The sequence below is a fragment of the Crocuta crocuta genome, unplaced genomic scaffold, assembly GCF_008692635.1.
Source record: "Crocuta crocuta isolate KB4526 unplaced genomic scaffold, BGI_CrCroc_1.0 scaffold133, whole genome shotgun sequence".
Classification (NCBI taxonomy): Eukaryota; Metazoa; Chordata; class Mammalia; order Carnivora; family Hyaenidae; genus Crocuta; species Crocuta crocuta.
The window spans coordinates 2,699,528-2,711,511 of record NW_027529438.1 but is presented as its reverse complement, the minus strand read 5'-3'; the positions used below and the strand labels follow the sequence as shown (position 1 = coordinate 2,711,511).

General features: G+C 47.2%; 1 protein-coding gene across 1 annotated transcript; it reads right to left on the bottom strand.

The window, feature by feature from the left end:
* Positions 1-1,793: 1,793 nt before the first annotated feature.
* CCDC190 (coiled-coil domain containing 190) lies at positions 1,794-7,814 on the bottom strand. The gene is made up of 3 exons (XM_077760007.1): positions 7,619-7,814; positions 2,734-2,857; positions 1,794-2,465 (listed from the first exon to the last, which is right to left on the bottom strand). Exons 1-3 carry the CDS (start codon positions 7,812-7,814, stop codon positions 1,913-1,915), a joined length of 873 nt encoding a protein of 290 aa, XP_077616133.1. The 3' UTR covers positions 1,794-1,912.
* Between the last annotated feature and the right edge of the window lie 4,170 nt (positions 7,815-11,984).

The window sequence follows — 11,984 nt, the reverse complement described above, 5'->3', positions numbered from 1 at the left end:
TAGGTTGGGGTTTTTAAACCCCATCACCTGGCTTGTGACAACTAGAATTGTCTCTGGACACTTCTGGGTATTTTTGGGGGAGCACTTGTACCCCCAGCTGAGGTTAGAGTATGAACGAATGACTTTAAGCTGATTGGGTGCAAACCATTCTGGAGCTCAGTATGCCTCACGAAGGACAGGGATTCAATTGTGCTTTTTTAAAAATGTTTTTTATTTGTTTTTGAGAGAGAGAGAGGCAGAGCACAAGCAGGGGAGGGGCAGAGAGAGAGGGAGACACAGAATCTGAAACAGGCTCCAGGCTCTGAGTTGTCAGCACAGAGCCCAACGAGGGGCTCGAACTCCCAAACTGTGAGATCATGACCTGAGCTGAAGTCAGACGCTTAACCAACCGAGCCACCCAGGCGCCCCTGTAATGGCACAATTCTGTGGCAACATATGACATGTCATTGAAGCAGAGTGTCTAAAATGGTGTTAGAAGCACAGACAGATCTGAGCCCATCAGATCTATGAAGACACAGCACAATTAAGAGGAGGAAAGTGCAGAATGTTTAATTTTCAAGCTCACAGGACTGCGGTGTATGTACTTGGAGTGGAAGGTTTGATGGCGTGCATGGAGCAGAGGCCCAGGCTGGGGCCACGCTCCCGGCTGTCATGGTGGTGGTGGCCCCTTGTCCAGTGGCTGAGCCAGAGAAAAGGCTCACATACAAGTAGGATAAGTCATTTTTGGAAACTCATCCTTGGAGGGTGATTGTAATGGAGACAGATGGAGTTTAAGCAGAAGGCAAGGAGGAGGAAGGGAGAAGGACATAAAAGAAGGGGCTGGGGGCACTTTGCAGATGGTTCTGTGAACGATGTGACCCTGTTCCTACTACCCCGGTCACGGGCCAGTGTGAATACATGAAGTATTGATCCACGGATCAATTTTGTCGTCCCAGCCTGCCTTCCTCTGGTGCTTTGCTTCTGGAGACAGATGTTAGATGTTAGAGGAAATGTTGTAAATCGTTTCTTCTTCTTCTTCTTTTTTAATTTTTTAATGTTTTTATTTATTTCCGAGAGAGAGAGAGAGAGACAGCGTGAGCAGGGGAGGGTCAGAGAGAGAGAGAGAGACAGACTCCGAAACAGGCTCCAGGCTCCGAGCTGTCAGCACAGAGCCCGACGTGGGGCTCGAACCCACAAACTGTGAGATCATGACCTGAGCCAAAGTCGGACGCTTAACTGACTGAGCCACCCAGGCGCCCCATCGTTTCTTATTCTTTTAATAGGATCCAAGAAGTGAGATATGAGCAGGTAGAAAGCGAGAACGAGAAAACTAAAATGGAGCCACGTGGAAAGGAAAGAGGTGAGGGAAGGTTACTTCCAAGTAAGTCCAGGGCTGTGGCAGGTGAGAGCAGGTTTTAATGATAGACCGTGTGATGGTACCTATTGCCAACTGAGTTCCTCTTCTCACATAGATGTTATATGTGAACTTGAAGAGAAGAGCTATGTCATTTGGCCAGCAGGTGGCACCTAAGAACTTCCTATAGGAAAAGGGTGGCCAACGTGAGCGGAGCCCCTTCATATTTTTCCTTTCAAAAAGAGCCTAGTCATCAATGTAGATTCATATTTGTGATGATGTCAACAACAAATGCGCACCCCTTAACATGTTCTCAGAAGATTCATCTCTTTCTCTCCTTTTTCATATACTTGAATTGCTCATTCAGTGAGAGATTATATCCCTGTAAAAGGAAAACCAGAAAAACCCGAGGGTTGAAAATAAAATAGACATATATGTATATATATACGTGTGTGTGTGTACCTATATATGTATGTATATATACAGTTACTTGAGGACTGCCTCTTTTTAGCAGGTTATTGTGAGGTTATACTAGGTGGTTAGAGAGGAAGGAAATTAGATGCTCACCCTGTTCTTACCTTACTGTCCTGGTCTGGGCTGTAAGGATTCCTTGTGCCCAAATATCTCCCCAATGCTAAGCAATCTCTCAGACTCAGGGGGAACCCTGTGCCGGAGGTAGTGGGCATTTCTGACCTTAGCAAACAGCTCTAAGAAGGTGGGTGTTATGGACTCATCTTTCAAATTTCCTGCACATTCCATGGGATTCAGGGGACTTTGATTCCCAGCACTGGGGTCTGGCTTTAGGCTGGCATCCTTTGGTCTGGTCTCGTCAATATGCTGGGTTCCACTTTCGCAAGTGGGGCTGGAGCCAGCTTGGTCTAGGGTTTCGATGGAGACGTCTTGGTGTTGACATAGAATAGAGATGCCCTTGTTGGAGTCTTTGCCCTTTGATGGGCTCATAAAATCTTTTTCTTGGGCTTGTGGCTTCTCTGCTGTGAAGTGAGAAGCTCTGTGATTTCGAGATAGCGACTGCTCTTTGCTTTTCATTGGGTCTTTGAGGCCAGCTTGATGGGAAAGAGACATCTGGGACTTGGTTCTATGTATTTCTTGGGTCATGTTGGTGGCCAGTGCTCTGGGGAAGGAGGCAGAAAGAGAAAGATCTATGAAAACCAACAAGAAGGCTCATCTTTTGAATTTCCCAGTTTTTAGACCATGGTCCCCTTCAGGTGGTATTGGCTGAGGGAATGAAGTGGCTGAGGAGGGGGTGGTCACACTATGGGGTAGTGTTCTGTGGCTTAAGAAGGAAAGACAGCATTTTCTCAGGGAGAGGATGATTTGGGAGGTCAGTTGGGAAGAGGGATTCAATGGCATCTCCATGGGTTTAGGCAGCATTTTCTTACCTAACGTTATTCGTGTGTGGACCTCCATGCTTCTTCCCTGTCGGTGGTGAGGCCACAAGGACATCTTCTGGTCTCTTTTGAATTCCATTCCCCAAATAAGAGGAGAGCTTCTTCTTGACAATATCTACTTTGAGTGAAGGAATAAGTGTTATAGGTTGAATTGTGTCTTCCCCAAATGTCACATGTTGAAGTCCTAACCCCCACAGCACCTCAGAATGTGACCTTCTTGGGAAATAGGGCCACTGCAGAGATAGTCAAGTTAAGATGAGGTCGTTAGGGGGAGCTCTTCTCCATAGGACTGGTATCCTTAAAAAAGGGGAAATTTGGACCCAGAAACACAGAGAGAAGGAAGACAGTGTGAAGAGATGTACGGGAAAGACAGCTGTCGACAGTCTAAGGAGAGAGGCCTGGAAGAAGTCCTTCCCACACAGCCTCAGAAGGAACCAACCCCCCATTCACCTTGATCTTGGACTTGTAGCCTCCACAATTCATGTGGCAATGAATAAGCCACCCAGTTAGTGGTTCTCTCTTATGGAAGCCCCAAAACCAACCTAGTAAGAAGAGGGAAAGGATGCTGGGCACTGGGCAAAGAAAGAGCATGTCAATATGCTCCAACCACATACACACGAGGTTGATCTGCCATGTTGGATGAAGACAGAAAAATGCACAGCTGTTCCCCAGTGTCGGGTGACCTAGAATCATTAACAAGGGCTTAGAAACATTGAGATCAGAGGTTTAAACTGGCCATGAGGCCCATGGAGGTTTTGCTTTTGAATGTCTTCTTTGGCAAGCGTGGTGTTTTCAAGGCAAGATAACTGGATGTGGGCGATACCCAGAGATGGTGTCTGGTTGTTTCATTCACCTCAATTATGTGACCTCCTACTCGCCTAAACCATGAGGGACAACCGCTGGCTATGATTAAGTGCGGTTTTCACTCTTGGAGTAAATGTTTCGGCATCTTGTAGTCAGGGCTGCTGTAGAGGACCCAGTTTCTTTTCAAGGAACCTCACGAGTCAGTCACTTGGGGTGTTTGCTTTAATGGGAGTGAGTTCCCTGAATCTGCGCTGGGGCTAGCAGGCACCAGGCAGAGGGGAGAAATCCAGATATAAGGGGACTAGAATTCACATTAATCTCCTAATCCTGTTTCATCTGATCATTGCCTTGTGAGGTAGTCCTGACAAGACACATTCTTTTGTGAGCCCTTCTTCTGCCGTATCCTGGCTGCGTGTATGCGTGTAGGTCTCATCCACGTAAGGACTTCCTCTATTTCCTATCAGCCAAGAGATTTCAGGCTACTTCTCCCAGCCAGGCCACTCTTCTGCAGTTTAGACCCGATGGGCCAACAGAATCAGGAATGAATGTATCTTTTCTCTGGAACTCAATCTTTCTCCAGTGTTCTCCTGGGGAGGCGTGGCACGTGCGTGCATCCAGCTATCCAACCCCACAAGGAGGTTTGGGTGCCTCCTCTGTTCCAGGCAACATACCGTTGACTCTGGTGTTATTTCCTCCTGGACATATAATTAATCACAAAGCTCTGACGATTCCACTTCATGAATATCTCAAAACACTCCTTTTCCTCACTTGGCCAATTCCCTCGGTTGGGTGTGGACTTTGGAATTGTCCTAAACATTGCAGCCAGAGGGAACATGTAATCTTCCACTCCCAGACCCTATAGGGTGAAATCCAAGCTCTTTCAGAAGACCCATGACGCCCTCCACGGTCAGAGATGCTGCCTACACTGCTTTGCCTCTATAGCACCTTATCTCGTCCTTGCCCCTTAGCCTCCTCAGTGCTGGGCTGTTTGTCCGGCTCACGCACATGCGTTTGTACACACTGTTCCTTCTCACAAGCTCGGCCTCACACCCCATGTGCTCATGACAAACCCCTCCCCCACGCCCACCCCTTCAATCTCCTCCTCTAAGATTCCGCTTACACACTGCTTCTTTGGGGACATCTTACCTGAGGCCCTTCGATAGACACAGAAATCTTACACTCCTGCCCTACTATGCAAATAACTCTAATTTAGTAATTAGTATCTCGCATTACAATTATTCACAGGCACAGCTACCTTCCAAATCAAGTGTGAGCATCTAAGGGGCGCAGACCATGTTTTATCACATTTACTTTCCTTCATCTATTAGAGGGGCTGTCACAGCGTGTTGTAAAGTCTGGTCTACGAAACATCTGTCCCAGAATAATCATCTCCGTTATGAATGTAGATGTTTTGAGCCTAATTCCCAACCTGCCAATCCAGATCTTGACAGATGAGGGCTGAGAGGATGCACTTTAAACAGTCCATCCACCGGCATATAGTTGAATCTCAGTAACAATTTTGGTAAGGAAATCATGGGAAAATACTGCCTAGTACAGTGCCTGAGAAATACTGAGGCTCAATGTATATCATTTCCTCCTCTTTGCCTTAACTTTACTGTCTAGAAGTCTCAAAGTTAGAGAGGATATAGCTTTCTAAAGGACATAGAGATGGAGGCCCCTGAATCAGTTTTATGCTTCCTGGTCCAGATTTTTCCCACACCACCTGCCATCGAGGCAAAGTCTCTACTTAGCCAGCATGGCTACCTACCTCAGGCCTGGCCTTTTGCAGGATACCCCCACCCCACCCGAAAATAGGTATATGGCCTTCAGAGTCCTTTCTGAGAATAGATTCAGCCAGATGGCTTCTAAGTTTCTTTTCCAGTGTGTGAGCTCTTATTCTGGTTTGTCGTAACCATTTACTCCGGAGAGGGAAATAGGAATGCTTGCTCAGACTCATCTTTTAGACCCAAAGCTGGAGGTTAGAATCACCTCCAGGCCAGCCATTTGTATATTACTCCTCAATCCTGGGGTTAGCGGTGTAGACCTAAACATGTTTACGTTGATTCGCGACACCTGGCTTTCCTCTGGAACATGCTGCAGTGTTCTCAGAGCTTCTGAGTTCCGGCACCTGCTGTCAGCGAGAAGGGGCTGTAGTTTTGCCGAGATGGGGTGGATCCTTCCACGGTGAATTTTGAAGTCATATCAAAATCTAATTATTTTGAGGACGGATATGGTTTCTACAAACTATACAACGGTGGTAATTTTCAACAAAGCGGCAGCAATGTTAATCCTGGAACCATCTTTTATTGACTGATTGATTAAGGGATAAGAGCAAGCACTTACACGACACTGATTTTGTGTTTAGGTGCTATTCCAAGGGCTTGCTGAATCCTCAGATAACCTCACGAGGTGGGGATCATCATTCCCATTTTACATGTGAGCAAACGGAGGCACAGACAGGTCCAGTGAGCCATGCAAGGCCTCACCGCCAGTAAGTGATAGAGTCAGGATTCTGACCCTGTCAGTCTGGGTCCAGAGTCTGTGTCCTTAGCCACCATGTTTTTTTTTTTTTAAGTTTATTTTCATTTATTTTGAGAGCTATAGAGAGCAAGCAGGGGAGGGGCAGAAAGAGGGAGAGACAGAGACTGCTGTCAGCGCAGAGCCCAATGTGGGGCTCAAACTCACCAACCATGATATGACCTGAGCCGAAATCAAGAGTCGGAGGTTCAACTGACCGAGCCCCCCAGGCGCCCCAAGCCACCATGTTTTAACGGGATCATTGAGAAGGGAATTTTTTTTCTCAGTTTTCACTGAATGGGGTAGACAGCTTTGCAAGTTCTGAGAATCCAGACACCACTGTATAGTCCTTTATTTTGGGATGATCAGTAGCTACTAACTAGAAACTAGTTTTTCAAGTTAATTACATTCTTTTTGTTATCACAACTTCACTCTGTAGTCTCCGTTAACTGGATAGCCTTCTAAGTGGTGTATACATTTGGAAAGGGTTATTCTGTGGAGACTGGAGGTGTTTTGGAAGAGCAACATATAAAGAATATGAGCACACAGGGGCGCCTGGGTGGCTCTGTTAGGTTAAGCATCTGACTTCGGCTCAGGTCATGATCTCATGGTTTGTGGGTTCGAGTCCCGCGACAGGCTTTGTGCTGACAGCCAGCTCAGAGCCTGGAGTCTGCTTCAGATTCTGTGTCTCCTTCTCTCTCTGACCCTCCCCTGCTCATGCTGTCTCTCTCCCTCTCTTTCTCTCTCTCTCAAAAGTAAATAAAACATTAAAAAAAAACAGAATATGAGCACACAGCTTATGGGTAAAGAGGCCTCTTTGGGAAAATTACAGAAGTATTCAGCCCTATGGAGTCAAGGAAAACACAGTGCCAATACATCACAATGGCTTACTTGAAATTTTCTAATCGGAACCAAATCTGCAGGCTCTAGTGTGAATGCAGGTTAAAATAGAAGAAGGGTGGTTGAGAAGTTCATTTTGCACAGAAGGCAGGGAGGCCCTGGGTCTCATTGGTGAGTGTTGAAAATGCTCTGTTCTCAGCTCTATCAGAAGGTGGCCATCAGTTCAAGGATAACCACTCTGCGGTCGCTCATCCTGGGGATCTGGTTTTTTGGCTGTTTTTACTTGCGCCTTCCCAAGGTGACTTGCACATTAACAGTTGCTCAATCAGTGGTTGTGGACCAGGTGTAAAAAAAGAGGTGAAACCAAATCAACCCAGACGTAGCGAAAGGACATAAGCGGAAGGAGACATAAGAAAGAGGAAAATGAAGAACTTAGGCAAGAGAGAGCTCATGTGAGACACAGAAGTGACTGGAAGCCTGAGAGGTATGAGCTCAGAGAGGTGCGTGTGTGAGCCTCTCTGGAGGGCTGCGTCAGTGAGGAAGGAGGGCTGTGGAAGGCAGGGCGGCCTGAAATCCTGGGGGCGTCAGGTGCTTGCTCCCTTGGCAGTCGGGTGTCTAAAAGAGCCCTTGTTAGGAGGTGAGGGTGGCACTCCGACCTCAGCCCGGTGACTGGCCGCCCCGCTTCTCCCCATCTCCCCAGAGCCCGAGGCCTCACCTTCCCGCAGCCTCTGCAGATCTTTCTGGAGCTGTCTCTGCTCGCGGCTCAGCCCCTTCATGTGGCACACGCAGAGGTGTTCCAGTCCTTGCAGTCTCTGGCTGAGCCTGGCTTCTGCCTGCCTGGCATTCTTCTTCTCCCAGTCAAAGTGCTTATACAGAGACCCCCTGACCGCGTGCCTCTCCACCCTCTTCATGACCTAGGGACAGCAAAACAAGATTCTCCCAGGCCCCACGATTCACCCGATAGAGCCAGTTGGGGGCCCAGACCCCTGGCTTTTAATCAGGTTTCAATGCTTGATGAAGTCACAAGTTGGGAATCAATGCTAGATGAAGTTGGGAAATTTGGCCCTACACTCATGAATTCCCAGGGTGACACAGAGGATTGAGGGCAAAGTCATGGCTCTGAGGCTCAGTGTCCTTGTCAATAACGTAGTGATAGGTGATAGATGATAGGCTCCCCACAGGGCCCCAGTCGGATGGCCATAGAGATCAAGCATACACATAACGCTTTGGGGAAAAAAATGGAAACACTTTACATCTACAGGGCATTATGCACCCAATAAAAGATGATTCCTTAAAGCCTCCTCAGAAAGCCTGCTCAGGGGTCTGGAGAGGATCTGGGACTTAAGGCAGAGCCATTCTGGGGCTCCTTCTGCTCATTCATTCACACACATGCATGTGTCCACGAAGCCCGTAGCCTATCAGGGGCTGGGTGCTGTGCTGAGGGCTGAGGGTAGAGATGACTGAGTCCCAGTGTCCACTCCCAAGGGGGCTTTCAGATTTGTGACTATGGAATCGAAGGACGCACACCAAATCTGAACCATCAACATTTCGAATACGGGAAGAGTAGGCACCTACTGGTCACAAAACAGTGCAGGCATCCCACACCGGCCATCTGGGCACCATTGGTTGGACGCCCTCACCCGTCTTTTCAGAGCCCCATGGTCTCTGCCCTTATTGTCCCCTGATGACCAAGACCAAGCTGGCTTCCTCCTCGGGGCCTCTATCGCACGCATAGGCACGACACACCTTCCTCGTCTTGGAGTCCTTCACAATACTTATTTCAATGCTAAGAGCACAATATGTCCCCAGGATATAAATGGGTTGCTATCGATGGAAATTTGGTGATAATAATGCAGGAGAAAGCTTAACATTGAAAGGGAGGATAAAGCCAGGACCCAGGAAAGACGTGTTAAGACAGCTTGCTTTATAGTCTAGGTGTAGACTGAACTTTAACCGAAGGACAGGGGAGTGGCACTTACCTACAAAGCCAGGCTGCTCCCCGGGAGAACGCTGCTTATATCTTTTGCTGTGTCAGGCTGAGACTGGATTAATGAGCTTGTTTTCCTTTGGAACAGTTAGCAGTTCGGTGTTGAGGAGTCAGGAGGGAGAGGCCGTGGGGGAGAATGTTGAGTACACTTGAAAGCTCTCTCCCATGCCACCTCCCCTAGGCGGGAATGCTGACTCCTTGGACATGGGCACCAATCCCAGTGTTCTAAATAGCTCTGTGAATGAAGGAAGGTGGCCAGCTGCCATCCCTCCCAGAGAGGGGCCCACAGGACTCCTTTTGGGTTGTGTCCATGGGAGCCAAGAATGAAAGCCAAGAGTGTCTTGCCCTACTCACAGTCTCTCTCCTTCCCCACCCCCTTCTCCTTTTCCTCCTAGTTTGCCATACCCATCCTTCCCCCCACCCACCACACTCCTTCCTACTTCTTGGAAATCACGCCCCCCGAGAGGCACCCAGTATTGGTTTTGGTTCTTGTCCTGGTCAGATGGTGCACATTTTGTGGGTGAGAGCAGTTCAGTTTTTCATTCTGCATTGCTGCACACCCTACTGACTTTTCTCGGGCTTCTACCCGTGTCATGCACTTCATAGCTTATTAAGATTTTCCGTTGTGACCACGGAATTAGGCAAACTGAACTTGAAGTTGACTTTTGTGATCAGAGTTTGGACCGGTGCAGCAGAAGGACGTTTGAACTACGGATTATAGAACAGGATATTAAGTGGGGGTTTTTACCGTTGGGGGGCCCGGGGAGCTTCACCGGAAAACAAGAGGCACTTCAGTGCCATGGCCTAATGAGAACTGCCAGCACAAGGGCCTGCTAATCCCTCCCCCTTCAGAGCTTACTGAGAGGAGCTAAACAGCCCTATTACCCACAGTCATCACCTAGCAAACAAGCTATTATGAAGAGATTACTGGGGAGAGGGAGATGGAAAGCCATTATTCTCTCAGTAGGAGGGAATTCCTTTCCCTCCCTTCCCATGAGGTAATTCTCTCACCTACAGAATGTAAATGAATCAGGTAGGGTTCCAAGAATACCAACCTAGAGCTTAAAGTGCCAACAGGGGGAGAGACTGGCAGCTCGCTCCCCAGCTGGAGCGATGACCCACAGAAGCGGTCCCCTTCGCTGTCGCCAGGGCTGGTGAGGGTGAGGGGTTTCTCAGAAAAGCTGGTTACTCCACGTCATCTTGACACAGAGCTGAGAAGGGACACTTGGAGCAACAATCCAAGGCTGAGGACAAGAACGAGCCTTAGTGTGGTGGCTGTGGAAGGGAATGGTGGCCAAACCCATCCTGGGTCCCCTTGGTCCTTGGAGAGCGCCTAAGAGGACTGCGGCAGCTTCCCGGCTCCGTGTGAGGGAGCAGAGGGCCCTCCGTGTGAGGGAAGCAGGAACCATGGAAGATTCCAGGTCAGATGAGGTAATCCTTCACCAGAGTGCGTGTAGAGCCACAGGCAGGGCCAAAGGAGCAGGGACAGAGAGATCTGACTGAAGGTGAACTTCCTCATGAAAATACATGTTCAGAGCAGAGGACGGCAGGAAAACACGAACGTCACAGGTCAGGGAAACACCAGTGATGCCTCAGCACCACCCCAGCAGCTCTTATACAGGAAGAGCTCTGCCTCTTCTGTTTCCTTCGACCCCACAGCCTCGGAGGGGTTAGGTATTGAGAAGACAGGGAGGGGAAGTACACAAAACAAGACCACGTTCCCCATGCCACCCAAGGGGTTGGAGAAGGAAGACTGGTAAAGCAGACGATCTGCCCTTCTCTCCAAGTCCCTTGGAGTCTAGTGAGGGAAAGGTTGAAATTGTATATGGGACTGGAACTTCAAAGAAGATTGGCCTTCTTGTAACCAAAATGGCCAGAAATGTGGAGAATCTGCCCATGATACCATTAAGGGACAAGAAAGGAACATCATCAAAGACAGTGATTGGAAATATAAAATTGTCATTCTTAGGTCATGTCTTGCTTTTACTACTAGGGAAAGGGAAGGTTTCAACTGATCATTTACGTGATTAAAATGAGGTTCACAGGATCGATGTTATGTATTTGCATTTATGAACTGTTCTATCTCTCTGTTTATATGGAAGTAGCATCCTTTTGTAGTAAAACACATCTGTGATCAAATAATTCTGTTATTTATTTATTTATTTAGAGAGAAACCACAGACAGGGGAGGGACCAAGAGAGAAGGAGAGAGAATTCCAAGCAGGCTCTGTGCTGTCAGCTCAGACACTTAACCTACTGAGCCACCCAAGTACCCCTTGCTCTACCATTTAATAGGATGTATGACTTTATTCATTAATTTGTCATATCCCCCAGTTTCCTTATCTGTGAAAAGGATTAATAGTGTGTGTTCAGCATGGGACTTCTAATAGAATTCAATGAAAAATAGATGAAAAGTGTTTGTGTATAGTAGATATTCAATAAAAGTTAGTTCCTGGTTTCCTACAAAGATGGAGTAATAGGAACCAGATTTATTCTTCTATATGAAACAATTTAAAAATCAGACAAAATTCATGAAATGATTTTTTTTTTTTGTTACACTGGACATCAGACAGATAGGGTAGCAGTCCCTGAGAGCAGAAACAAACCAGAGATCTCTATTACTGCCACAGCTTACTGATGCAAAGAGTTTTCAGGCCACATCATAGGGATGGGCAGGCAGGCAGTGAATTCCCTGAGTTGACTATCGACAGAGCCAGACGTCCAGTAAAGCAAGGTGGTTAGGATCAGCAGGGTGGAGTACCACATTCAAGAAGATCAATGAATCCCAAGCAAAAGAAACACACATAAAATGACTCCAACATATACAAAATCTAACTGCTGAAAAAAAATGAATAAAGAAAGAGAGAAGAGAACATTTACCAAAATCAGAAATAAGAGAGGGGACATCACTACAGACTCTATAGACAGTAAAAAGCTAATAGGATATTATAAACAGGTTTACACCAACAACCTGACAAACTGGATGAAAAAGATACATTCCTTGAAAGACATAAAATGCCAAAGATCATTCAAAAAGACATAGATCAACTAAATACCCTTATACAGATGAAAGAAACTAAATTTGTAGTTAAAAT

What these genes read in the sequence shown, in the direction of transcription:
- CCDC190 (XM_077760007.1), bottom strand. Translation starts at nt 7,814, where the DNA reads ATGAAGAGGGTGGAGAGGCACGCGGTCAGGGGGTCTCTGTATAAGCAC. An exon ending in TCTGCAGAGGCTGCGGGAAG is followed by an intron (nt 2,858 to 7,618) that starts GTGAGGCCTCGG and finishes CACTCAAAGTAG; the next exon opens with ATATTGTCAAGAAGAAGCTC. An exon ending in CCACACACGAATAACGTTAG is followed by an intron (nt 2,466 to 2,733) that starts GTAAGAAAATGC and finishes CTCCTTCCCCAG; the next exon opens with AGCACTGGCCACCAACATGA.